The sequence below is a fragment of the Pogona vitticeps genome, chromosome 2 (genome assembly GCF_051106095.1).
Source record: "Pogona vitticeps strain Pit_001003342236 chromosome 2, PviZW2.1, whole genome shotgun sequence".
NCBI classification, from domain to species: domain Eukaryota; kingdom Metazoa; phylum Chordata; class Lepidosauria; order Squamata; family Agamidae; genus Pogona; species Pogona vitticeps.
Genome location: NC_135784.1, coordinates 86,073,592 through 86,100,231, shown reverse-complemented (window position 1 = coordinate 86,100,231; position 26,640 = coordinate 86,073,592). Strand labels below are relative to the sequence as shown.

Here is a 26,640-nt window from a genome sequence, read left to right as displayed (position 1 = left end):
ACTCCTCCTGCGAGACTCGCGGCCGGGGCTCGGCGATCGAGGGGCTGGAGCCTCGCTCCCTTCCCCGGGCGGCTGCCCACCGAGGGATGGAGCCCGGGTGTAGCGCCCTGCAGGAGCACGGCGTGGTGGGACAGCGCTAAGGCGGCCGGAGGAAGAAGAAGGGAAGGTGAGGTGGGTCCCGGCAGGGCTGGACGCCTTTAGGCAGCCCAGGGACCGGCGTGGCGCCGAAGGAGCGGAGCGGAGCCCCGGTGGCGGAGAGGAGGGGGAGTCGGGCTGGGGGAACGGCGGGCGCAAGTAGCCTCGAGCTCCGGTTTATCCGGTCCGCGGTGACCCAGGAGGCTCCCCGGGTGTGGCGGGGCGAAGAGCTGCTGTCCGATGGCGGGCGCCGAGGTGGACTTTGACCGGGAGGGAGGGTCTGTAAATCTGTTACCAAACTTTCCGGGTTCGCAGAAACCCTTTTGTCGCTCGGGATTAAAGATTAAACTGCTCTCGGCATGAAAAACTTTTCCTGGACGCGAACGCCCTCTGCTCTCACACTCGCACGTACGCGCCGTTCCCCTTCTGCTAAACGTACACCGTGTACACACATACCACGCCGTAGATGCGGCGCCACGCTCGCGCCATTCAAACAAACGCGCTCCCTGTTTACACACACACACACACACACACACACACACACACACGCTCCGGCGCGCCGCTTCGTTTCCACCAGCGCCCTCCGAAATCTTCCACCGAACCCTCTTAACTCAGTGCCAAAGCCCCGTTAGCTCCAGGGGGACCCAAACCCACTTGGAGATTTCTCTGGACTGCACTCCATGCGTGATTGTTACTGGTTGCCTGGGCGTAGACCCAGCCATAGCCGGATATGAATGTAGCACAAGTAATCACAGCACCTTCGAAGTAACCTCACCGTTTTCGTCCAGGATTTTCCTTTTTCCTGTTACTACCCCACATTGTTTCCCCATTTCCCCAGGCCTTGGCAGACACTGTTTCCTAGACCCCCTGTTCTGCAGCTGCCCAGCGTCTCGACACACTGCGCTGTTGGGATTTGAGGTGGAAGCCACAGTAGTCCAGCCCAGCGATAGTGTTGGGTCCAATCCAAGTGTGTGTGTGTGTGTGGGGGGGATCCCTGTTCTGGAAAGGTCACCCTAAGATCCTCTACTACTGGATTTAGAGAATGGTGAACTAGAGCTTGGAATGACATTTCAACCTCCTGTCACAGCTTGATGAGAGTTGTGCAGCAGGTTCACAGAGATGAGCACTGTAAAACTGCAGAGCTCTGGCAACTATGGGCTCCAAAGAAGTGACTTCACTTCTATACCTGCATCTTGGACATTTGGCTTGTTTGTTTGGTGTGATGGGCACTTTTTTATTTTTTTATTTTTGATTGTCACACTCAAATACTTAGGACTGATTGGCAGATCAAGGCTTTGTTCCCCTCAGCAAGGCATTCTTTTCTTTTAGAAAGGAATATCCAGCAGTGTGAACTGTCTGTTTTCATAAATGTATTAAATAATTCTCCCCACCTAATCCTACCGAGATGACTGTCACATAAGTTATACACTGATTACATACAGTGAGAGGAAAACTCAGAGGGCAGAAGAGTGATCTTCTCTTCCCTGTTTGCTTCTAGGATTTGAAGAAGTTCCAACTGGGAGCCGGAGAATAAGAAGCAGAGACAATAGGATGACAGCCCTGCTGTGCGGCCTCTTGAGATTGCTGGTGGTGGCAACCACGTGTGCTTGGCCAGCAGTTTCCATAGAAGGAACCACAGACCCAGGTGAGAGTCCTGGGAGAAAAGTTATTGCTAGTGTGAAGAGTAAGACCACCAGTCTTCCCTTGTTCTATGCCTTCCAGGTATTTTGGATACAGTCCCATCACGCCAACACATCTGGCAGGCACTAGGTTGGTGAAGGCTGAATGTGTGTGTGAGAGAGAGACAGGAGCCTCAGTTATTAAGGGTCAAAGGTTATTCATGATTTATGAGCCTTTTCACATTTTTATAGTGTTTGCATAATCTTTTACTGCATTTTCTGTCATTAGAGAATTCTGGGATGTGGAGTAGAATTTATTCGATCTTAAACATAATGGTTTGTCAAAACCACATAATGAGTCTAGGACAGGGCTTGGAAACTGAAACCAGCTTTCTCTGTTCCAAGTCCATTCAGAGACTCCTGGCTTAGGCTAGTTTTCTTTCATGGTAGAAATCGTACAATAGTGACCCTTCAGATATTATTGGTGGACTGGATCTCCTGTGAAGTGCTGCTTGTATGTTTATGATGGTGGGAGTTGCAGTGCAACAGTGCCTTTGCTGTTTTCTACTGCTGCAGATAGTTGGTAAGTGTGTTGTAGGGTAATTCTTCCCTAGCCTCCTAATGTAATAACATCATAGCAAAGGAGCAGTACATTCACTGTATAACAAAGAGTAAGCATCAGCACAGAATCCAAGCAGAATACGTAGCTGCAGTGCTCTTATCTGCCTCCTGCTCTTCCATCTTTCTTTTGTTAGTGCACACAAAAGTGGTAGTGGCTGCTGAGTAGGGAGTGCATTTTAATTAATTACTTGTGGCGACAGAGGGAATTTTGTTGTAGGACAGCAGGTTGATCAGAATTTACTGTTGAATTTTTGGGAGACTTACACGGCTTCTGATTACCACTTGTTTAACAATGGCAGGACCAAAAAGTCTGTTCCTCTCATCTAAATTAGGCTGATAAGATACTTTTAAAAACCTTGGTAGGAAATCCAGGAGTAGATTTGTATGTGGCTGGACAATGAAAACGAATTCCAGGCTGAGCATGTTCTCAAAAGACTTATGCTCCTTAACTCTAACAGTTGAGCCCTGGATTTCAGGGATTTAATTTTTTTAAAATGTAGCCTGAAACCTCTCACCCCTGCAATACAGAGAGGATTCCCATTCTGCTTCTTGCTCTGCGATGTATAGGAAGTTCCTGATTCAAACAGAGGCTACTGCACAAAAAGGCAAGACTTAAATGCAGATGTTCTGCAAAACAATAGATAAGCACATGCTCCCTTCAGACCTCTGTGCTGTGAAAATTATCTGTAGTAACTGGTCTCTCAGCAAAAGAGTCTTAATTTTCACTGGTTTTATCAGAGTTGTTTCTGTCTCATTCTACAGCCATGATTAAGTAACTGGTTTTCCTTGGATCTATTTCTGGTCTGCTTTCCCTCTTATCTCATCTTCTAACTTGATTTATATGAGTCTAAGCAAAATAAATGGCTGATTATTGAAGAATAAAACTAAGCACAATTCTGTCAAGGAAGCACATGCAGATCTATGTAGGATAAAAATATGTGAACACATTGCCATTCTTCAGAACTGATGAAACTTATATGAGTTAGGCTTAGTGTTTGTTGAAACACACCACAGTTCTGGTGGCTCTGGTTTTAGAGCTGTTGCTTTGGAGCCAGAGAATGTGTGAAGATAATGAACACAGTAATCCATTGATTAGTCAAACTGTTATAAACACAAGGTTTGGCATTTGTGGAAGTGCTTGCATTGTGTGACCAAAATGATCCGTTGTTTTGCAATTGGCCCCAGTGAGTAACCTAATTTGCCAAACTGCTGATACTTTTTTGTAGTTGTGCACTTCCAGAATTCTCTGGCAGAAGGAGGGGCAAATTGCCATGTCAGGTGCTTGGCATCATCACTCCTGCCTGAGAAAAGACATTTCGTCTCTAGTTGGCTCATCCACTGAACAGATGGAACATCTGATATTTGTGCCAACCAGCTGCCCAAGTGTCATTGCTGCTGTTGTCAGATCACATTCATCACCATAATTCACCACATCACCTACCCAAGCTCTTTGAATGGACTGAGGAAGCAGGTGTAAGGACATGATAGTTGACAACCAGGGCATTTTCTGCCCTCTTCTGTGAGGAGGCCATGTATACTCAGCTTGTTAGAGTACAACTCTCAGAATCCTCCAATCATTATGGCCATGGAAATTATGGGAGTTTTAGTCTAAGCAAGTGGCTTTTCAAAGCTCCGCATTGCTTAGGAGAAAAAGGAAGGGAGTAGTCAATACACTAGTTCAGAGGCTCATTCTGACAGCATGTCAGAAGATTTATTCCAAACGGAAGATATCCTTAGTATTTTTGAAACATTGATTCTCCATGTCAACATGCAGTGCTGGTGGCTTGGCAGGACACCTTCTTCAGGTTTTAGAGCTGGGACTGCCTTAGCTGGAAGAATTGTAAATTTCACATTTGCACCTGATTATCCAAATACTCACTGGAAGCAGCAGATCTTCCAGTGGAAAGATCTCTTTGATAGAAGTTATAGTGTACTTTGAAAAAGGATGAAGAATGGATTGTGCCCTAGTAATTGTGTAGTTCATATTTATCTCTCCTGATTTGTTCAAAATGCAGATTTGCAAATTGTGTTGTTTAGACAATGTTTTCTACATTGTTTGGTGTGTTGACTACTTAGGTTTCCATTCAAAGAGTGTCTTTGCATTTAGCTAATAATGATAATTTCCTCACTTTCCACAATGGCTTTCTGAAGCTAAATCCTCATAGAACACTTTGAATTATCCAAAGTAATACTGTATTACTTCTAAGTCTGTTCTGTAGTAAAGAATGGGACATCCTATCTGCATAGGAAGAGAGGCTCATGGTAATGAATGAAGGCAAGCAAGCACAATGGTCACTCTGGGTGATAGTATCTATAGCCAGGTGTATATTTGTTGTTGATTCAGACCTACCCAGGGTCACTGGTTTATGCAGGAGTTCCAGCCAATTGAGAGCAGATGCTTTTTCATCTCAAAAGCTCCTTCCCCATTCCTATGCACCATCTCAGTCATTTCTTTTTAACTTTGCATGCAATGGAAGGAAAACAAATAGTTGATTGTTTAATTTACCATTACAGTTATTGTATTTTTACTCCCACGGAGAAATTCATTTGGGCTTTAAATTTTCATTTTTATCTGTCTGTCTGTCTTTCTGTCACAAGTGCCAATACAATACACCCTGACTTAGGGGAGTGGCACTTATTCTGCCACAGGGAGAAAAATGTCTTGTGCCAACACTGAAATGTAGAGTGTGAAGAAGAATGAATCGGACTTCCATGTTGCCCACAAGGTTTGCAGCTAAAATGGGGAAAGTTACTTTATTAGGCACTAACTCCTAACATCTCCTACCCTCAGAATCATGCTCACTGGGGAATTTTAGAGATTGTGGATCCAAAATATAATTTTTTTTCAGCTCTGGTTTGCAGAAATATTTCGGCTTCTGAAATAACTGGAAGCTGGGTCTGTAGGGGAAGGGAGCTTGTGTGTTGTTGGTAAGATTTAGAGAGAGCTTGTTTCCAAGTGACTGCATTCTCAAGATTGTCTTGGCTGGTTGACAGTTTCCTATCTGGAGTTTAGGAGACACAGAGGCTAGACCCTTGCACCCTGTCTCCATCAGGAAGAGAAGCTCGTGTTCCTCAGCTAGGAAAACCAGCTTTGAGTAACATGGAAGAGTGGAGTTTAATTATGAGTGAACTGGTTTGAGGAGGGGGGGGGAAGAGCTCCCACCAGCCAGTTTGATGGAAGAGGAGGAGGAGGATGGGTCGCCAAAGGAATTATAGTTCAAATCCAGGTTAGACAAACAGAGAGGCGGGAAGTGGTGGAGTCAACTGAGTGTGAAACCTCTCACTCCCACTCATGCCATGCAGGGGGAGGAAGCGAGGAGGCCTGTGTGCTGAGCGGGGACCGAGTGTGAGAGACACAAGTGGGAGGAATGTTCAGAGAGATACAGCCTGTAAATCTGCTTCAGCCTGTGCCACAAACGACAGTGGCAAACCAAAGTCTTGTGAGACCTTTAAGAGATTGGCTCTGGCATGTGCTCCGTGGATTCTAGTCCACTTCTGGAGAGACCGCTGAAGCAGAGGGAACGGCGCTGTGTTAAAATAGAGCAGGGCAGTGGTGGGTTGGGGGAACGGAGGAAGGCAAGGCATGCCTTTTAGCTCCTTACTCCAGGAGGTGTTGCCCCACAGCTGGGCATACCCACAAGCAGCAGCCATGGGGACTCCTGATCTTATTGCCTTCCCCTCCCCTCCCCTCCCCAACCTGCTGTGGAGGCCGAGGCCTGAGCTATTAACAGAGCTGTCTGCTGAAAGGAAACTGGCCCCCATTGTAAGCAGGGGCAGGGAGAGCAGGGGAAAGGAGCAGGGCAGTTGGGACAATGGCAGCTGGGGGGGGGGAGAGGGTGGCAGCAGTCATGGGCTTCCTGACGTGTTCATTTTGGGATCTGTCAAAACAGTCACTTTGGGCGGAGGAGAAAGTGACCGCTCAATCGAGGGCCCCCACAGAGAGGCAGCCTAGGAAGGGGAAAGAGGAGCATCTGAGCAGGGAAAAGTCACGGTTCAGGGTCTGTGGGGATCCTTTCTCCTGTCCGGGACTGGCAAGAGAGGGCCTTTGATGACATCATTGATTCAGGACAAAGGCAGTGCGGGGGTGGAGCAGGGCTCAGAGGATGGTGGGGGGAGGGGGAGGTTGGGGCAGAAGGAGGGGAAAAGAGGGGTGGTGGGGACTGTGACCACCTTTTTTCTCAGCCTCCTTATCCCCCCCCCGTTAAGGGTGCCCAGCTGTCATTTCAAAAACTGATTTTGTTTGTAAAAATACAAACATCAACAGTGATGCATCCTGTCTCATCAATATAAGCCCTAAATAGTCACTTCCTTACTACTGCTTCTTCTATCCAAGTCTTTTATTTTTCCAGTACAGTGGTGCCTCGCACAACGAGCGCCTCGTAGAGCGATGAATTCGCTCTACGAGGACGCTTTTGCAATCGCTAATGTGATTGCACAGCGATGGCCCCAATGGGCGAAAATCGCAGAGCGAAGGTTGGTAAGCGGTTCGCTTACCGACCATCGCTTTGCGACCCGCCGATCAGCTGTTCCGCGGCTTCAAAATGGCCGCCGGAACAGCCGAAAGGGCCGGGTGCAGCCGCCGAACAGCTGATCGCAGCCATTTTCGTGCCCTCGTTCAGCGAGGAGAGGGCGCGAAAATGGCTGCCGGACCCCGGAAGCATCGCTGAACGGTGAGTTTTCAGCTGATTTGGAACGCATTAAACGATGTTTAATGCATTCCAATGGGCTTTTCTGCCCCGCTCAGCGATGTTTCACACAGCGAGGGTTAATCCGGGACGGATTAACCTCGCTGTGCGAGGCACCACTGTATATGCACAATCTCTTGACTTGTACACTTGATTACATCCTGGTCACAGATTCCAAGACCTGAAGAGAAGGAGTTTCTACAGGAGCCTAAAATCCCACTTGCCCAGTTGGTTTCTGTAGGAAGAGCCTGAAATGTATTTTCTCCTCATCGCCAGTGGTGGTAGAGGAAAACACACACACACACACACTCAGAGAGAGAGAGAGAGAGAGAGACTTGGCTGTCTTGTGCACTGGTTGTTTCTTTGAATATATTTCCCTGCTCCCCTGTATAGTTGTTCTATCAGATTTGGTGCTTGGGAGTTATTTCGAATGCCTAAAAATAATGATGGCGATGATGATGGTGATGATGATGATGATAATGATGATGCATGATTTTCAGAAACATTTAAGCAGTGAGGGGAGTCCTTGGAAATTTAAGAAAGACATTCTTTTTTAAAATATCAAATGTAATCAGTACTGAGCATTTATAAAATATCTTGGTTTTCTTGAAAACTGGGTTAGATCTGGACTTCATCATCCTAAGAGCAAACACAATGAAATCAATGGAATTTGAGTCCATCACAGCTAAACAAATCCCATTGATTTCATAAGGTCTGTTCCAAATACAGTATAATTATGCATGGATCCAACCCAACATTTACAAACCTACTTCTAGTTAGACCTGGCATGAAATTTGTTAGGCCGTAAGGTAACCAAGAATATATTTTTCTCAACTGGGAAAATAAAAACAATTTAATTAAAAACCATCAGATTTTGCAAATCAAAACAAGGCTTTATTATATGGGCTTACAAACAATGTCTTGATAACCGTGATATTATGCAACCACCAAAGAAACTGTCAGTTCTTTTAAGGAGAAAAAGCACAGAACATAAAACAATACAGAAATTCAGAAATAGCAGAAACTTTAGACTGTTGGATTTCATAATACAGAACTGTTGAAAAAAACAGTTGTGATCATAGACAAAGGCACTGTCGTATACACTTTTCCTAAGGACTGAAATGTAAATTCACCTGCATGCTCATAGGTTTTGGTTGTAAATGCCTAACTGCAGATAAATTAAATCTGAGAAAATGGACATGTCCACGAACACTGCCATCAAAATATTGCATTTTATCATTAGGTTGCCACATTTGTTCTTTGTTTTTATAGTTTTGTTTTCTTTTCTTTTTGTCTGATATAGATTAAATTAGTATTTATATCCCCTTCAGCCCCCCAAAGATAGCACATGTTTGACAACAATGTCAAAACTATTTTTCCAATTGGAATCAATGTCCAAAAGAGCCAAATTTATCCTGTACTTTCACTTCCAGCTTCATGGACTTCAGAAAACAAAGGAATTTTATCAATGAAAATATGCAGCTTGATGCTTTGCTCCTGTTCATAGTCCTTTTTTGTGGGTGTATTTTCAAACATGCATGTGCTTCTTTCATGTGCTCCAGAAAATGGAGGAAAGTGAATCAAGAGAGTAAGGGAGAAAAAAGAGTCACAGGCTACCTTGCTCACAGATTGTGTTACAGTGGACCCTCGACTTACAGACATTTCGAGTTACAGACTTCTCTGGCTGCAAAATTTAGATTCGACTTGCAGCCAGAGAATCGACTTACAGACCAGAAAAAAAACAAAATGGAACAAAAATAGAATAAAAACTGCCAGTTATGGGATTAATCGGTTTTCAATGCATTGTAGGTCAATGGAGATTCGACCTACAGACTTTTCGACTTGCAGCCGCCGTTCCAATACGGATTAATTCCTTAAGTAGAGGGTCCACTGTACATGGTTCATAAGATTGGCAGGCTCCTCGGGTGCACCCCTGTATTCTGCAATATTTGAAAGTTCAACTTTTTTGTCCTTAGGAGATAATGTTGGGAAAACATTACCTCTTTAAAAATTAAGTAAAATACGGCAGCAGTACACTTCGATCTGAGACATTTGCAACATTGTGAATTATAAGCATAGCTATATTTAAAAATACAGACTCAAAAAAATCTTGACTCCTTGTGCTAAATGAGAAAATATTTCATAATCCCTCCCATTATGTACATGTTTCCATTGAGGCTGGAGAGGGAGACCAAATCTATTGTATTAATTTTCTTGAAAAGAATTTTGCTACAGTATATTATTCCCGACCACAGAAGTTCACATCTCTAGTTCAGAGGAAACTGCTGTTGATTTCATCCAGCTCACAACCCTTCTGAAATGAAATCTTCTTTTAGGCTTATTTTAGGAGTGCAGAACACATAACTTACAGGCTTTATTTTTAGTTGAGGCCCAAGGCCTTTCTTCAGTCCTGAGGCTTAGTCCCTAGAACAAATGAAAAATCCAAAGTAAAGACCCAAGAGCACATGCAGAGTGGACACTCAACGTGCCCAACAGAGTAAAATTGGTGGCATTTAGATGGACCAATTAGCTTAGGTACTTGGGATGGAAAAACTGGTAGTCAGCTCCAAGAGCAAAGCTGGCCTTACCATGAGGCAGACTGAGACACCTGCAAGATCCTTGGTGTCCTCTTGTGCAGTGGCAAATGTCATAGCTTTGCCAGTGTTTTGAAGTCTGATTCAACTGGGAAGAGGTGCCCTCTTGTTGATCTCAGGCAGTAAAATGTCTTGAACCAGCCCTACACAGGAAAACCAGAAACCTGTGACCACCTATTCACAGCTTTCTACCCCTCCCATTTTGTTCCAATTACAGAAATAAATCTTGGATAAACATATGTGTGCACACACTTTCACTGACATGTCTTGATTAAGAAAACGAGGTTTGTCTTTCGGTGTCTTAACTGAGGTAAAAGTGTCCCTGCTTGGCAGCCAATGTTCTTGCTCACTCCATAGTCCAGAGTGTTTTAAGTGCAGAGTTTCTAAAAGACATAGATGAGGAAAGCTGCTTTTGCAGAACTCCCAGAATCTTCCCAGCTACTACGTCCAGTTGTCACCTGGAAAAGGAACTCACCTAAGCTCTACCACAGTGAGCCAGTACTGCCATTTGAGCCGGCCCTTTCCTTTTCTGTTTCGGACAGAGATGTCTGACAGCCACATGGTGGAGGCTGAGGAGGAGCACCTGCTACTGGACCCAGGGAGTCTGCTGAAGCTCTACTGCAGCACCAACCACAGCCTTGTGATCTCATGGTACAAAGAAGCCAAGCAGCTTTTCCCAGGTGGGCGTGTGCACATGCGACAGAGCATGCTGGAGATTGCTGAGGTCACCTATGAAGACTCGGGACTATACTCGTGCCGATCACGGATCACTGGGGAAAGCCTGCGCAACTTCACTATCTCTGTTGTAGGTAAGAAGCCAAGGGGTGCCGAGGATGTTAGTGCTGTGACCTCCCAGCAGAACATGCCCTGTGTAGGAGGCTAAACATCGTTACAGTGAACACAGGGTGGTGTTTTATACTTGTGCTGGTGTTCCACATAGACTGGTATTGTTGAGACTGATGGACTAGAAGTCTGCAAGCTTTCAGACAGGAATCTTTCTCAGCCCCACCTGGATTGAGTCTGGTCTATTTTGCAACTAGCACCTTGTTAATGAACAGCAATTTTCCATGAAGATTTATAGGTGATTTCCCTTATGCAAATATAAATTGGCAATAGGATGCTAGCTTGTGCATTACCAGCAAGGTATATATCATTTAGCCAATATAGGCCATAACACTATTGCCTCATTTTCAATGGATTTTCTTCTATTACTGGGGACTCTCCCTACAAACCAACATTTACGCTGCAACCCTTGTGTTGCAAAATAACCTTTACAACAGCCAGCACTTGTTCCTTCTTGGGAGATTTACGTTTGACAGTATTTTGTCTGCTATTCCACAGTCCCCTCTTCCTAAGCAGAAGGTGGGTACGTGGTAAAGGTTAAAAAGCTTGGAGATGATAAAAGGGATTTTCTGGTCATGGTGGCTGGGTATTCTGAAATTTGTAGTCTAAATAACTTAAAAAACAGCCTTCTAGCTTCTCTGGAAATTCCTCTGGTTACTAACATTTGGTTGGTGTCCTCTGGTTATTTGAACTGGAAGAGTAGCCTTTGAAAGAATCCTCTTGTGTCAATTTTGGTTTCAGATTCATTGGCTTCAGGTGATGATGATGAAGACAGTGATGTGGACAGCCCCCATGTGGATTCCAATGAGGAGCCCATGCATACCCGGCGAGGTGAGTACTGTGCCAGTCAGACTTTTTAATACTCAGTCCTGTGGGTTCTAGCATGCCTGAACCAGAAAGAACAGAGTTATTTGCACGACAGCTTCGGATTGTCAAACTTCTTCCTTGCTTCCCTCCCTGCCTTTGCCACTGATGAAGTTCTGCGAGGTCACACAGTGGTTGATAACAGTTATCCTCAGATGAATGGTAGTGAGGTCTGCTGGAACTGGAACATAATCTAAACCAGAGATGGGGAAAGTATGTTTTTTTGGAAGACAATTCCAGCATACCCCAGAAAGGATGTTTGCCATGTTGACTGGGTGTGTGTTGGGAGCTGAAGTCCAAAAATGTTGCCTTGTCTTATTTCGGTTTTTAACCCAGGTTTCTGTGGCAAAATCATCACAAAAGCAATGCCAAACCTACCTTTGTCTTTAAAGTCAGAAAGTTCCTTCAACTTTCATTTAAAGTGATAATGTCATGTTTTCTTCAGCACCCTATTGGACCCACCCTCACCGAATGGAAAAGAAGCTGTATGCCGTCCCAGCAGGAAATACCGTCAAGTTCCGCTGCCCAGCCTCCGGCAGCCCCAACCCAACGATTCGCTGGCTGAAGAATGGGCGGGAATTCCGGGGGGAGCATCGGATTGGAGGGATCCGAGTAAGAATCCCACTTCCTTGAGAATGGCTCTTCCTTCACTGTGCCTTCTTTCGCTTCTCATCCAGCTGGCTTAGTTGAGGCTACTGCTGCTGCATTTTTGAGTTACGTTTCAGTGAGAGGGATAGAAACCTGTTATACTAACTGTTTAGAACAGAGGTGGCATTCCTTTGGCTCTCCAGCCATGTATCCTCTAATTTTCAGCCCCGCTGGGCGGGGGCTCCGCCTCTCTCTTGTGCAACTTCTCCCCTGTGTGCATACGTGACTCTTCCCCCCCCCCCCAACGCGGGGTTCCGTCATGACCGGAGCCAATGGGGCTTCATTGTGCATGTGCAGCTGCACACCTTAAGGGGTCCTCGCTCTCCAGATATTTGGGGCTACAAGTGTCATCAGTCACATCCAACATGGTCAATAGTAAGAGGCTGTGGGAGTTGTAGCCCAAAATATTTGGATGACTAAACATTCCCCATATCTGGCTTAGAAGAAAGCAGAAATCTTGGATGACAGAGCTGTATGATAGAACAAACTGTATTCCATGTGGTCCTGTTTCTCCAAGTTTGAGGTTCGGTTTTACAGCCAAAAGCTACATAGGATTTCTACCTGATTGCCTTTTGTTCTGCTTGCCTTCCATCTGCCAGATCAATAATATCCAACACTGGATAATCTTGAGTCATTGGTTCTGAAATGGGACAGGGTGCTTGTTCTCTAAGCAACCATTCCCTGAAGGAATGGAAAGCTCTTTTGGAAAGGGAAACCCCAGTTGAGATGTTCCTTATGGTAAAGGTCAGAGAGATAAAAGGACAGAGTAGCCTTTCCTGAAAGCTACTCCCAGACCCCCTTCGGTTAATGTGGGATATAGAGATATTGCAAGATGCCAGATCAACATTACTTAGCGACTTCTCCTTTCTCCCCAGCTACGGCATCAACACTGGAGCTTGGTCATGGAGAGTGTGGTACCCTCAGATCGAGGCAACTACACTTGCCTGGTGGAGAACAAGTTTGGCAGCATTCGCTACAGCTACTTTCTGGATGTGCTAGGTAAGAGAGGGTCCCCCCATCCTCCGTCCCCTTCCTTAAACTGGGACGCTGATACCAGTTATGGCAGCAACCAGTGAGCCTGGGAGGCTCACTAGTTCCTTTGCCAGTGAGAGCTTCTGAATGTGTGTGGTTTGCCAGACCCCAGTCTTTGGCAGCCTGCCAGGTTCCTGTGGGAAGGAGCAAGCCCACCATCCTGACCTCAAGCTCCCTAAAGAGATGGGAAAAAATGCCAGGAACATTCTCTCAGCTTCAAAGGAAGCTAAAGATCTTCGAGGCCACGAAGTCAGATGAAATTAATTAACCCTGCCTGGATCTCTAGGCCTGGTTTTAAGCTCCCTTATCTCTCAGCCCCTCATTATCTGTCTTCTCTGGGCTTACATGTAATCACCGGAAAGAGGCTGTGGAGCCAGCGCTGGGTGGAGGAGTTCAGCCTGTGGCATTCAGTAATATCAGAAGTGCAGCCAAAGAGAAAGGAAAGAAGTTAAGATCCCACAATGTCATCAAGCAGGACTGCCATACTTGGACGCAGAGAAATGAAGATAAATATATATATATATGTTCAACTACAACCCCAAACCATCATGGCCATTATCATGCTGACTAGGGGTTTTTGAGAGTTTTAATCTAAAAAAGGAACTTCCAAGCTCTACTACAAAGCTCTGAGAGTAAATCGCTGCTATTTGACAGATGGGCAAACTGAATCTTAGTTGCTGTCTTGACCTAGGATGATATCACAATCAGCTTGATCTTGAGTGATTTATGTACTGTACTGCATGACCGTGTTCCTTTGCTGGGACCTGACAATCTTCAGCTGTCTTGGGCAAACTTTTCCCCACTCTTTTCCTGGCAGAGAGATCCCCGCACAGGCCCATCTTGCAAGCTGGGCTACCCGCCAACACCACAGCTGTTGTGGGCAGTGATGTCGAGTTCTTCTGCAAGGTGTACAGCGATGCCCAGCCCCATATACAGTGGCTTAAACACATTGAAGTGAATGGCAGCAGCTATGGCCCAGATGGAGTGCCATACGTGCAAGTGCTTAAGGTAACGTGATCACGGTTTTGTTTTTGGTTTTGTCTTTTTAGTCCAGGATGGAAAACAGTAACATAGGTTGCTCAGTGATACTGAAGACAGTATGGAAAATTACACTACTGAACAGATGACTCTGGGCATCCTCTTTGATCATCTGGGACTCTGACAGCAACTAGCTTCCTTTGAGAAGGAAATGAGGGACAGTGAGCAAATGCCTGAACTTCCAATCCTGCCCGAAAGTTCTGTTGCCACAAATACCATTTTCTCTGCATCTCTTTTACCTCTAGGCTGAGAATGTAGGAAATAGAGGTGGTGGCCCCTCTCAGTACCCTGGATTTGGCCCGGAGATCTCTTGTCATTAGCACCTAGTATAGCATTAAGGACATGGTGTGTCTGGTGGTGACAGAGGACAGAGCCTCCTCTGTTGCTGCTCCCAGACTCTGGAACTCCCTCCCACATGAAGCTAGGCTGGCCCCATCTTTGCTGTCCTCTGCAAACAGGCAAAGACCTTTCTGTTCAAACAAGCTTTCCCTTAATAACTGGTGGTCTGAGAGGTTTTTAAATGTGCTCTGTTGTTTTATGTGTTTTAGTATTGATTTTATTACTGTACTGTTTTTAATGTAATACTTGTTTAATTCTTTTTTAATATTTGTATACCTACTGTTTTTAGCTTCTACATATTGTCTTTTTAAGGATGTCATCTGCCTTGGGTTCTTTTTAAGGAGAAAGGAGGGATAAAATATTTTAAATAAATAAATATACATCCCTGCAGCATTAAGAATTACACATTGTATATTAAGAATTGAACACATGGACATGTTCAACAAATTACTTTTTCTTAAAATAAGACTTTACAGCTATATTTTTCTTGTGTTTTTACAAGAGTAAAGGTCCAAGGATTCTGAAAGTGATCCTGTAAACTGCACAATATTGGCAGGGCAGGACATGGCCTTTGTGAAAAATGTAGACAAATATATCTTGTGGAGGCAGAGAATGTCATCAGCAGCCTCACACTCTTCCACTCAAATAGCAAAGACAGTTGAATCAGAAACCCAGAGTTTTCTTGCATGATTCTTTATAGGAGGGCCCTTAAAAGAAATAAAACTTAACTATAGTGTATCCTCCCCAGAGATGGGAATGCATGGGCCTCATCAGATACTTGAGGTAAAGGGCCTTTTTGAAAGTCACAGGAAGGAAGAGTTGTAAACAGTTCTGGCATGTTGTTGGAGATGAGCCAGTATGATAATGCATGCTGGCTAATTGCTAAACCAGCATGGTTTGTTGAGCGTGACATTGAACTGGCATAAGTTTGCACTCTGGCTTATTCCTTTCCTCTGCCCAAGTAATGGAGAAATAAGCAGGAAAATAAACCTAGAACACACCATGACTATTTCTCTAACTTCTTAGGAGAAAGATAAGCCAGAGCACCAGCTCCTGCCAGATTTGGACATCATGCCAAAGACATTTGGGTGTTTTGCTGCTTGTTTAGAAAGGGCCACGGGGCAGCATGTGTCAGTGCCCTGCTTGTGAGTGACAAGCCCGGGTTTTGCCAGGTCAGTGAGATACACCGTATAGATAAATTGGCAACAAGGAAGATATACTCCCCATCCAAAGAGAAGCTTGGGTAACTCATGTCATATGTTACTTTCCCCACTTCTCATCTGACAGTTTTTTTATCTTGGCAGACGGCAGACATTAACAGTTCTGAAGTAGAAGTACTCTACTTGCATAATGTCTCCATGGAAGATGCTGGTGAATACACATGTCTAGCAGGGAATTCCATTGGCCTGTCTTACCAATCAGCTTGGCTTACTGTGCTTCCAGGTAAGGGAGAGGAGGGATGAGCACTCTTCAGGCTTGTGAGACCTACTGTATTTCTATTCTAATCATCAGATACACGTACTGAAATTTAACAGCAAGAGCCGTGGTTTTAGATGAGGTAGCCCTGTTAGTCTGTGCTAGTGTGTCAGGCAAAAACAAAACAAAAATTAAAAAGACAAAAGCATTATGGCAAGAAGTGGACTTGTCCATGAAAACTCACATTAAAATATAGCAGTTAGTCTTTAAGGTGCCACAATGTTTTTGTTGTCTTTATTTTTTTATCTTTGCTTTGTTTTTGCCTGACATTATTGCAAAAGGCACAGTTAAGTATTAAGAATGCAGTTTCTTCAACATATTTAGAAGACAGCAGTAAGTGTTGCCCCTCTGTTATCACTTTCTTTATGCACTCAATCCCAGTTCAGAAGAGGAATTTCCTGCTTGCATGTAGGCTCCCCATGTGAGCAAGAGCCCCAGTTTTTTTAGGTTCTTGCTAAGAGTCTCTGTGTAATCAGAAACTTCCACAAACTCAGTGCTTGTGTGTAGAAAGCAGCAACAGAGGTGATAGGACCAAGCTGTTACCTTCTAAACTTGTTGATGAAACTTCATTTTATAATGCCTGAATAGAGCTTTGGCATTAACATAATTCTGAGGACAAAAATTTGAGAGGTGGTTGCAAGTCCTTCCACACCAACATCCTGTGTCTGGTTATCCCAAGATTTTTTCATTTTTTCATTTCAGTTTGGTTCATTTAGTTGTTGCCATGGCTAAACAATTGGGAGCCAGAAACCTTGGTTGATTTCCTCCAAATCACACAGGTTTACCAGTCAGCTTGATCTAAGCTCTACACATCCTTCAGAGAGAAGAGCTGAAAATGGGATGGGACAGGAGAATGCAAATAAAATTGTTTTTACCCTACTGTGCCCAGGGATGGGGTTCGATTCGTGGGACTCAGTCAAATTGGGCTTAGGTCGCACCGATGAGTCAACTTGGACTTGATATGCAACTCTGAACCCACCCAATCCCTCCCTTTTTTTCTGGGGAAAAAAAGCTTATTTTTAATAGGGGCTCAGACTTTGAGCTTAGGACTTGGTACATGATACCAAAGACTCAGACTCAGACCTGGGACACGATATCGAAGACTCGGACTTGGGGACTTGGACCCGAAGATTTGCCAGCATCCCTGACTGTGCCATAGCTAGATATTTCTCTTCCTAGCAAAGAATGGGGGAAAATACAGTCTTAAGGTGTATCTGCCGCCGCCACCACATTATTCTGAGCTTTTTGAAACGGCAGTGGCTCTGAATTTGGGATATGCGTGTGTCTCTTCACTTTGTTTTAAATTGTTTTGATGGCATTAAAATAAATTAAAATACCAGAACACTAGATTTGGAGCAGAGTAAAACCAACAGGAAAAAAAAAACATTGTAAAGATCTAAAAGCATTTAAAACACATTTTCTAAAATGCTCGAGAATGAATGAGGTGAATCTGTATGGAAATGACAAACCATTTGGAAATAAATGGAAAGATGCATGCCCCCACTTGCAAGAAATTGCAGACCTATCTTCATGAGAAAACTACATATTGTAGAACTCTCTATATGGAAAAATTTACTGCCAGATATAAAAAGCGTCCCTATCTCTATGTGCCATTCACCTCCACAGTGTATAAATCAGAAGATCATATAAGATAATCTGGACTCTGGATTTGCATTGCGTGTAGTATGATCTGGATAATGTGAACTGTGTCTCTTAGTTTAAATGGAAATGACCATGTTCTCAAGACTTCAGCCTGATGCACATGTATATTTCTGAGAGCTAAGTTCCACTAAACAGAGTATAGTCAACATCTTGAGTAAACAAGCTGTAATTGTATATTTTCTAAACACATATATTAAAGAACAGGGCCCATTGAATGCATCTGATTAAATTATGAGAGTCTCATTGAAATAGAAGAGGACTTAAAAGTTGTTTCACTTTAGAGCATACTTTGTTAATTAGGGGCCATGGTGAGTTATGCAGTTGCGTTTACACACATGTAAATAGATTTGCCTAGGAACACTATGCTCCTGTTTTATCACACCCTTAAATGGGGCATTTAAATGAGTGAAGACTGGGCACTGTTTTCTTTACATCTACAGTGTAAAATGTTTCCTGATAAAGGAAATATCAAGAATGTCTTTAAAACAGGGATGGGGAACGTGTGACCTTCCCTCCCTCATCTTTGACTTTGCTGGCTGTGGCTGAAAAGAGTTGCATTTCAGTCACATCTGGAGGGCACATATTTCCCCCACCTTAAGGTGACTTCAAAACTGAAACTGAGAAAAGGAACTGGAAAGTTTGGCTTTATATAAATTTGAAGGCCTGCGGAGGGGAGAGTGGAATGCTAAAAATATTGAGCATACCTCCCCTATTTTTTCTGGCTTTTTCAAGTTTTTCCCAAAAAAAATTCTAGGGAAAAAAGGGGGGACTTTTTTCCTAAGTCTCCCTCTCCCTCCTCCCTCCGCCCCAGGATTTCACATATCTAGCTTTATATTGAGCAATCTACACTGAGCCACTGTCATGCTTTAGGTAGTTAAATTAGAAGGAGATACAGCATGAAATTCCAGAAGGAATTTAGAATTTCCTGTCTGCTTCTGTTGTAGGGAAGCTGATTTAAAACAGTATCTTGTTACCTAAAAACTCTTTAAAATGGATCAGAGCACAAGAGGTAAAATGTAAATTTCTAGTATTAATGCTGCCATTTATTTTTTTAAAAAGGAAAATCTACATGCATGGTGGAAAAACTAAGGGGTTTCAGAAATGGTAATCAAGATGTGAGACAAAATGCTGGATATTCTACTGGTGTGTTTAATAAAACTGTGTGAAAAACACTGCATCAAATAATTGCAGCAGATTATTTACATTTTTTAGCCTGTGCCAGAATTGCATATTGCAGACATTGGAAAGTGCAAATTCTTAAACAGCAACAAAAATATGAAATCCAATACAAATAGAAAAGTTAAATCACATAAGCCATTAGAAAGTTATTGTAGAAGACTAGCTTTTTATTGTCAGTGTTTGAGAATCTATTTCCTATGTATATGGATTGAGCAATTATAATCAGTACAGTGGTACCCCGCATAGCGAGGTTAATCCGTTCCAAATTAACCTTCGCTATGGGGAAACATCGCTAAACGGAATGGAAAAGCCCATTCCAACAGGGCCCAAACTCACTGTTGGGCGAAGTTTCCCCATCCAGCTGCCATTTTCGCGCCCTCGGTAAGCAAGGGCAGGGTGCGAAAACGCTGCGCGTGGCCATTTTGGGTGTTCTGGTGGCCATTTTGGAACCGCCGATCAGCTGTTCCCCCAACATCGCAATGTGAAGATCGGTAAGCGAAACGCTTACCGATCGTCGCAAAGCGATTTTTGCCCTATTCAAACATCGGTATGCGATTGCATTAGCGATCGCAAAATCCGCATCGCTAGCGGATTAATCGTTAAACGGTGTGCTCGTTATGCAAGGCACCACTGTAGTTTTTTTAGGTTTTGCAATGGATTGTGCCTGCTAAATTTGTATGATTCAGATAGATAAGGGCAGCCCAGGAAAAAGAAACTGCTTCTGAAATGCAGAGCTCGGCCACTTTCCTCTGCTCCAGGAGGTCTTGGATTAGTTTGAATTCTTTCTGCTGGAACATGCTTGATTGAAGAATTATTTCCTTGCAGATGAAGAACAAGTACAAGAGGCAGATGCCCCTGAAATAAAGTATAGTGACATCATTATCTACACTTCTGGGGGACTGGCCATCACTATGGCTATTGTCATCGTTGTCTTGTGCCGGATGCAAATTCAGCCAAACAAGCAGCCCTTGGAGCCCATGGCTGTACACAAGCTCTCCAAATTCCCCCTCATCCGGCAGGTATGTACCAGGGTCCTGCACCTCCCTTTAATGAGCTCAGGGCAGCCATGGTTGTACCACTGCAGTGGTTTTCAAAAAACAGACAATCTGGGATAATTGCTTTTTCCCCCCAGATAGCCTAGAAACTAGGGCATTCTGAGAGCTGTAGTTTAAAAAAAGGAACGTATCCAAGCCAGCTGTAGGCTCTGAGCAAGAGTCAGTGGTATACAGTGAGGTAGCCGGATCCGCGAATCATAACCAAGTTTTCAAGTTGGTAAAATCCCAAACAGAATGAAAGGCTCCAGAAAAACTTTACATTCATGGAACCTAAGACCCATCAACAGCTATGTCACATGGCACCCAAAAGCCATCTCCATTTCAGAGTCAGGGCATCATCCCACTGGCCACTATCCAAGAGGCAGAATGTTAAACGAGATGAGTGAACAACTTGTGAGCTCCTCGGTATGTTTGGACTGTAACTCCCTTCACGGTTTGCCATAGGCCGTGCTGTTTAGGGCAGGCAGGAGTCTCAATCCAAGAACGGGTAGTTTTCTTTCTCTCGACTAGGCAGGCCCTGATCCGGCAGTTCTAATACTCTTAGGTGGGAGGAGGGTCCCTCATGCTTTCTAGATGTTTTTGAGGTCCAGCTTGCAGCAGCCGCAGCCAACAGAACCCTGGCCTTGGCTATGCATGCTGTACTCTACCGTGTGAGGCCTACTCCTTTGCCCTTAAATCTTGACATGCCCTTGTTCAGTCTGTTTCTGCTATGGAGTAAAACAATGCTTCTGGATCAGTGTAGAGTCAGTGTCTTGTCTGTCTCCATAGTTCTCACTGGAATCAAGCTCCTCAGGGAAATCTACCACATCACTGATGCGTGTCACACGCCTCTCGTCAAGCTGTACCCCCATGCTGGCTGGTGTCATGGAAGTGGAGCTGCCACTGGATTCAAAGTGGGAATTCCCACGAGACAGGTAAGTGTGTGAGATAGGGCAAGGATTTGTCTACATCGGCCCCCCAGGGATGCTGAGTTAGTCCGACATGGTTTGGACTGGCTCTTATGTGATCCACTGCAGCAGGTGTCTCGGTCTCATTCTTTTATCAGTTGTTATAGCTCTGCATGTTCTCTTTAACTGGCAATGAGCCTGATCCTGCCACTTTCTCTATGTCTTGCACCGGACCTGCCAACTCCTTCATATAAAGCTTTGCACAGTGCAGCTACATTTTCAGGTTCCACTCATCCAAAGGCACCTATCTCCAGGATGTGACAGGAGATTCTCATTTTTATGGTAATTTATGAAACTCTCCTTCTTCCTTCAGGCTGGTGTTGGGCAAGCCACTAGGTGAGGGCTGTTTTGGGCAGGTGGTGAGAGCAGAAGCCTATGGGATTGACCAGGAACGGCCTGAGCGCCCCATCACTGTTGCTGTCAAAATGCTGAAAGGTAAATGCAGCTATCACGGCTGACTTGTCAGGCTTCTTTCCCAAGAAATGGCTAGTGTCCATTAGATCCTTGGAGATGCCCACCCCATCCCCCAAATTACTTTCTCATCTCTGTTTTGGCCTCCCATTCATGATCCTGGTCCAGACTGTGGGCCTCCACACTCCCACTACAAACGTCATATAACTTGCTTCCTTTGCGCCCCCCCCCCCCAGATAATGCTACTGACAAGGACTTGGCTGACCTCATTTCGGAAATGGAAATGATGAAACTTATGGACCAGCACAAGAATATCATCAACCTCTTGGGTGTCTGTACACAAGATGGTGAGCAAGTCTATCAGTGTGCTGAGAGGCAGAGGATATCCTAGGAAGTGGGTGGGTGGGTGTTTGAGCAACATACTTGGGAGGTAAGGGGCAGGAACATTGCTGGGCTGTGGGGTTTCAGATTCCCACTGACAGAGTGAGATTCTCTCGCATGAAACAAGCATGGGGGGTGGGGGAGAGGAATTAACAGCAGATGTTATAACATAGGGGAATGTGAAGGAGATACCACCTGAGAACAGAGGGTCACTTTCAGCATCTCGCTGCAGGGCCTCTCTATGTGATCGTGGAGTTTGCTGCTAAAGGGAACCTGCGGGAGTACCTGCGTGCCCGTCGCCCTCCCACACCAGATTATACCTTTGACATTACCAAGATGCCCGAGGAGCAACTGTCCTTCAAAGACTTGGTCTCGTGTGTCTACCAAGTGGCACGTGGCATGGAATACCTGGAGTCCAAACGGGTGAGAGGGTTTTGCCTGAAGAATTTGCTACTTTCTCTGCTAGAGTGACTTAGTAGGGTTTTTCTTTCATTCAAGGCAGGAATGGGAAACTTTTCCTCTCTTCGAAGGCATCATTTTAGTGGCAATGGATTGGAGACCATTGGTGGGTGGGACTAAAAACAAGTCACCACCTTCTCTCTCTTCCTCTTTTTTCCCTTCTTCTGGAGTTGCTGGGAAAGCAGATTCCTCTTGCTAATGGTCTGGATCAGAGATATTTAATTTGATGCCTCTTAGATCCATTCTCAGCCAGCAATGGCCGCATAGACTGTGGAATTCTGGAAGCTGAAGTCCAAAAAAAAGAGGTTTTCTATCTCTAGTCTGGATGGTTTACTAGCATGAGTCTTTTGAATTTAGGTTAAGAGCCACAAGCAGCCCTAGGGCTGAAGATTAAACAGCCTAGATTTAAGTAGAAATGACTGAAGTCATAGACCAGTGGTTCCCATCCTTGAGTAACCCCAATTTTCTTGGACTTCCAACTCCCAGAAACCCTAGCCAGTACAGCTGGTGGTAAAAGCTGCTGGGAGTTGCAGCCCAAGAACACCTGAGTTACCCAGGATTGGGAATCACTGGTCTAGAACAGAAACCAGTTATTTGGCTCATTGGTGTCACTGTTAGGCACTCTGTCCTTGAGTTGCCTGAAAAACTAAGGGAAGATGATGAGTTGCATGCATCAGGCTTGGAAGCCTACAAGGAGGTAAAGAAGAGGAAGGGGTTGAAGGAGATGTGCAAGGCTGCAGGGAACCTCCTAATTATACTTGTGGCATACCAAATAAAGCATCCTACACCTTGTATGTGTCTGGCACTGAGCTGGAGACCAGTGTAGCTAGTGAGTTCCTTAGGACTGTGAACGACAATGCATTTCTCCTTCTCCCTCCCTCTACAGTGCATTCATCGAGATCTGGCTGCCCGCAATGTCCTTGTCACTGAAGATAATGTCATGAAAATTGCTGATTTTGGCTTGGCCCGTGGTGTCCATGACATTGACTACTACAAGAAAACCAGCAACGTGAGTGAGGCCATTTGATGGCTATGGGAGAGGAAGAACCAGAGTTCTTAAGCTATACGGGAAACTCACAATATTGTAAGGCAAAGAAAGGGAGAAGGACTAGCAGCAGCAAATTAGGATAGAAAGGAGGGATAGCATGTATGGCTCTGTGTGTAGTTGCACTCACATGTACTTACACTGTCATGAGTATCAGAGGAGAGGGTTTTTTGTCAATCCCTTTTTCCAAATATCCAAAGTTATGTACAAAGCAAGCAAAATTGGGCAGATGTGGAGGAATGTATAGTAAAGAAAAAAGCTTTAAAAGGGGGTTGTCGCCATGAGAAAGCAACAGTAAACTAAGATTTTTTTTATTTATTCCTGCAGGGCCGTCTGCCTGTAAAATGGATGGCACCAGAGGCTCTCTTTGACAGGGTGTACACGCATCAGAGTGATGTGTAAGTATTGACTTTGCTAGGTTTGGTTACAGGGTTCCACCATCAAAACGGCCAGGACAGGATGATAAGCCACTGGACATTAAATACTTCATGATTCTGACCTTGTACCAAGATGGATAATCAGTCCATGAGGTTCATGATTGTTTGAAAGGATCGGCAGCAGCTCTCTTAGAGGGTTTCAGGTGGGGGTTTTCCCACCTCTTGCTGGAGATACTAGGATTTGCATCTGAAATCTTTTCAGTGCAAAGAATATGTCCTACTGTTGATCTTCAGTCCTTCTCCCAATCATCTTGGGAATGTGGAGAATGATGGGCAGTATCTCTCAGTTTGGTTCATAATTCCAGCAGTCATCTTTGATACAGATCACATGAATTACAAGGACACTTCTCTCCCCCAATAAACTGAGCTGCCATCCTTAAGAATTTGCAGCATATACATACCCAGTATGTTCCACACACATACACCCCAGCCACCACCTTTCTTGTCACTCATTTTGGTGAGACTTAGTTGTAATTTTGCACCAAGCATTATGAAGAGGAATGCCCCATCTGATGTTTGATGCTTGTGGTCCTGGTTGCTCTCTTGAGAGATTCGTGACGTTGCTGTTACTCTCTCTTCATCCTCACTCTCATAATCATGCTTGCAGGTGGTCTTTTGGAATTCTGATGTGGGAGATCTTTACATTGGGGGGTTCCCCATACCCAGGCATCCCAGTAGAAGAACTCTTCAAACTCCTGAGAGAAGGCCACCGCATGGACAAGCCCTCCAATTGCACCCATGAACTGTAAGTACCCTGTTGCCTTCTAAGGGCTAGTCAGAGACCAGCACCATGGTCCACCGGCTACAGTGGCAGACAGATGTGAGGCTAAAGACTCCCTTTTCTCCAATAGGTATATGATGATGAGAGAATGCTGGCATGCTGTACCTTCACAACGACCCACTTTCAAGCAGCTGGTGGAGGGACTGGATAAAGTCCTGGTTGCTGTCTCTGAAGAGGTAGGTTCAAGCCTGTAGGGGGAGAGCATGCAGGTGTCACTGTTTAAAAGGCTAGAAGCAGTGGAGGCAAGTCATGACTTTGTTCCCTGTGAGTGCTGACTGGTGTCCTTTCTCTCTCTCTCTCTCTTTCTTTTCCCTTTCAGTATCTAGACCTCTCCATGCCCTTTGAACAGTATTCCCCCTCCTGCGAGGACACGACCAGTACCTGCTCTTCGGATGACTCTGTCTTCACCCACGACCCCCTGCCTGTTAGCCCTTGCCTTTTCCCCTATCACAATGTGAGGACATGAGGCAAGGGATAAACTATGGACACACACAAACACAGACACACACACACATACAAACACAGACACACACACAGACACACACCCGGGAAGAGGATGGTGGCTGTTCCCCTCCCCCTGTTCCTAGAGGATCACACAGTTGGGGAACAGAAATTCTCACGCTGTTCTTGCTGGAAGGAAAGAACTGAGAGCTGTACCAGGAAGGCCCAAGGATCTGCACCTCAAGCATCTGGAAACTGCCGGACAATAAGGCAACCAAAGGTTCCCTGGTGAGGATGGGATGCCTTCCTTACAAACACCTGCAGGTGCTTCCATGCTCTATAATCTCAGGTTCCCTCAAAGCTGTTTTTGCTCTAGCTGAGCCTTGGATGCTGTCAGCTGTCTGAGAATAAATAGGACCAAATAAGCAGGGAGGAACCTTATCCCAGGGAGAGGAGAATTCTCTCTGGGCTTTGGCTTGTAATCTGACCCATGGGACCCGTCTCCCAAGCCATGGGGCATCCTGCTTCTTTGATACCCAATTTAATATTTTCTTTAAATCAAATCTCACTGTTTGGCAGGAGTCAGCCCGCTTTCTCAGGCCAATCCTCCAGATACATGGCCACAAGGACAGGCCTCTTAACACAGAGCATGGACCTTCCCTTCTGGCTCCTGATGCCCCCTGTACATAGTCCTAGAGATAAATATTTATGTACATATTATTTCTAATGCACATGAATTATCCACAACCATAAATTATTTTTTTGGAATACAGCCTCTGCCTGGAGGTTTTTTTGCTCCTCAGAAGGCCTGCTTTACCCTCTATGGAGTCTGTCTGTAAAGAGTCACCACCTCCCAAAGGTCTCTTTTGTCTTTTCAGTTCAAAACAAGGTTGGGAGGTCGGCTTGGAAGTATTTGGGTCTCAGCTGGCTCAACTGCATCAGTAATATGTAAAGGTCAAATGTTACAGTTGCAACACAAATGGGTCCCCCCCCCCTCTGGGTGAATGCACAGGGGGACTTTAGAAATGGATGTGTATTCTCATGTGTTTAGTCCTTCCCTGATATTGACTGGCAATTGTTATTCCTATTCCTGCTATAAGGGGGGGAAGGTCAGCCAGCTGGTTGGACTTGTCTCTCAGCTCCTGGGTGTCCATAACTTTATGTCCAAATCTCAGGACTCTGGACAGACATAGGATTTCCAGTCCTTTGCAATTTTCCAAAGAGCTAGTATTAGCAGAGGAGATGAAAGGTGAGCCTCCAGAGCAAAAGGTTTTTTTCAGAAATGCATCCCTCTTTGGTTTAACCTCGTCCTAATTGGCTTTCCCTGGATGTGTTGAACTATAACACCCATCTTCCTGGCAGTGGCATGGGAATCATTATTAGTTATTCAAGATGATCCAGGTTAGGGGAAGCTGATCTGAAGGGCATCAACAATGAAATTAATTCTTGCATTCTATTTTGATGGGCAGTGGTTTGGCCAAGTAGTAAGCAGTGGCACAGCTTTAGGATAGAAATGGTAATATATGTCAAGCCCTTGAGTTTCATCTGCTTATGTTTTCTGCATATCAGATACATGCAGATATAGATTTGAGCACAAGAAGGAGCTTGTCCATGTGAATACACCTGTGCTATCTGCTTGCACACATTATGTGTGCACCTGTGTCATTCTCCAGTAGTGAGGGGGAGGGGGCTGGGTAGTCAGCAGTGGGAGAACTTCTATTCCTATTTGGTTTGCTCATGCACAAAACACTCCCCCATCTGTTCTGTATTAGCTGCTGTTCCATTTAAGCCACCGTGAACTCCACTACCGACATCTCCCTGAAATTGATCCAGCAACTGGCCACTCTTTTGGAGCCTGGGAATCTTGCTCAGGATATGGCAAATCCTGGTGGGACCCTTCCACCCCCACCCGGCTGCCACCCTATCTCCTCCTCAAAGATTGGTCTAA

General features: G+C 44.8%; 1 protein-coding gene across 2 annotated transcripts; it reads left to right on the top strand.

Annotated features, from left to right (window-relative positions):
- On the top strand, positions 1–25,464 carry FGFR4 (fibroblast growth factor receptor 4). Of its 2 annotated transcripts, none has more exons than XM_020790729.3 (18): positions 1–166; positions 1,634–1,780; positions 10,197–10,463; positions 11,239–11,328; positions 11,807–11,973; positions 12,885–13,008; positions 13,859–14,049; positions 15,723–15,861; positions 19,561–19,754; positions 20,559–20,704; positions 21,051–21,172; positions 21,385–21,495; positions 21,762–21,952; positions 22,875–22,997; positions 23,361–23,431; positions 24,078–24,215; positions 24,322–24,427; positions 24,571–25,464. In XM_020790729.3, exons 2-18 carry the CDS (start codon positions 1,687–1,689, stop codon positions 24,715–24,717), a joined length of 2,421 nt encoding a protein of 806 aa, XP_020646388.2. In that variant the 5' UTR covers positions 1–166; positions 1,634–1,686; the 3' UTR covers positions 24,718–25,464. The 2 variants fall into 2 exon arrangements, with proteins under 2 accessions (XP_020646388.2, XP_078241703.1); XM_078385577.1 differs by having other exon boundaries at positions 35–171.
- The last annotated feature ends 1,176 nt before the right edge of the window (positions 25,465–26,640 follow it).

Coding starts and splice junctions, on each gene's coding strand:
- FGFR4 (XM_020790729.3), top strand. CDS start 1,687: ATGACAGCCCTGCTGTGCGGCCTCTTGAGATTGCTGGTGGTGGCAACC. Junction 15,862..19,560: donor TTGGCTTACTGTGCTTCCAG/GTAAGGGAGAGG, acceptor ATTTCCTTGCAG/ATGAAGAACAAGTACAAGAG. Junction 21,953..22,874: donor AATACCTGGAGTCCAAACGG/GTGAGAGGGTTT, acceptor CTCCCTCTACAG/TGCATTCATCGAGATCTGGC.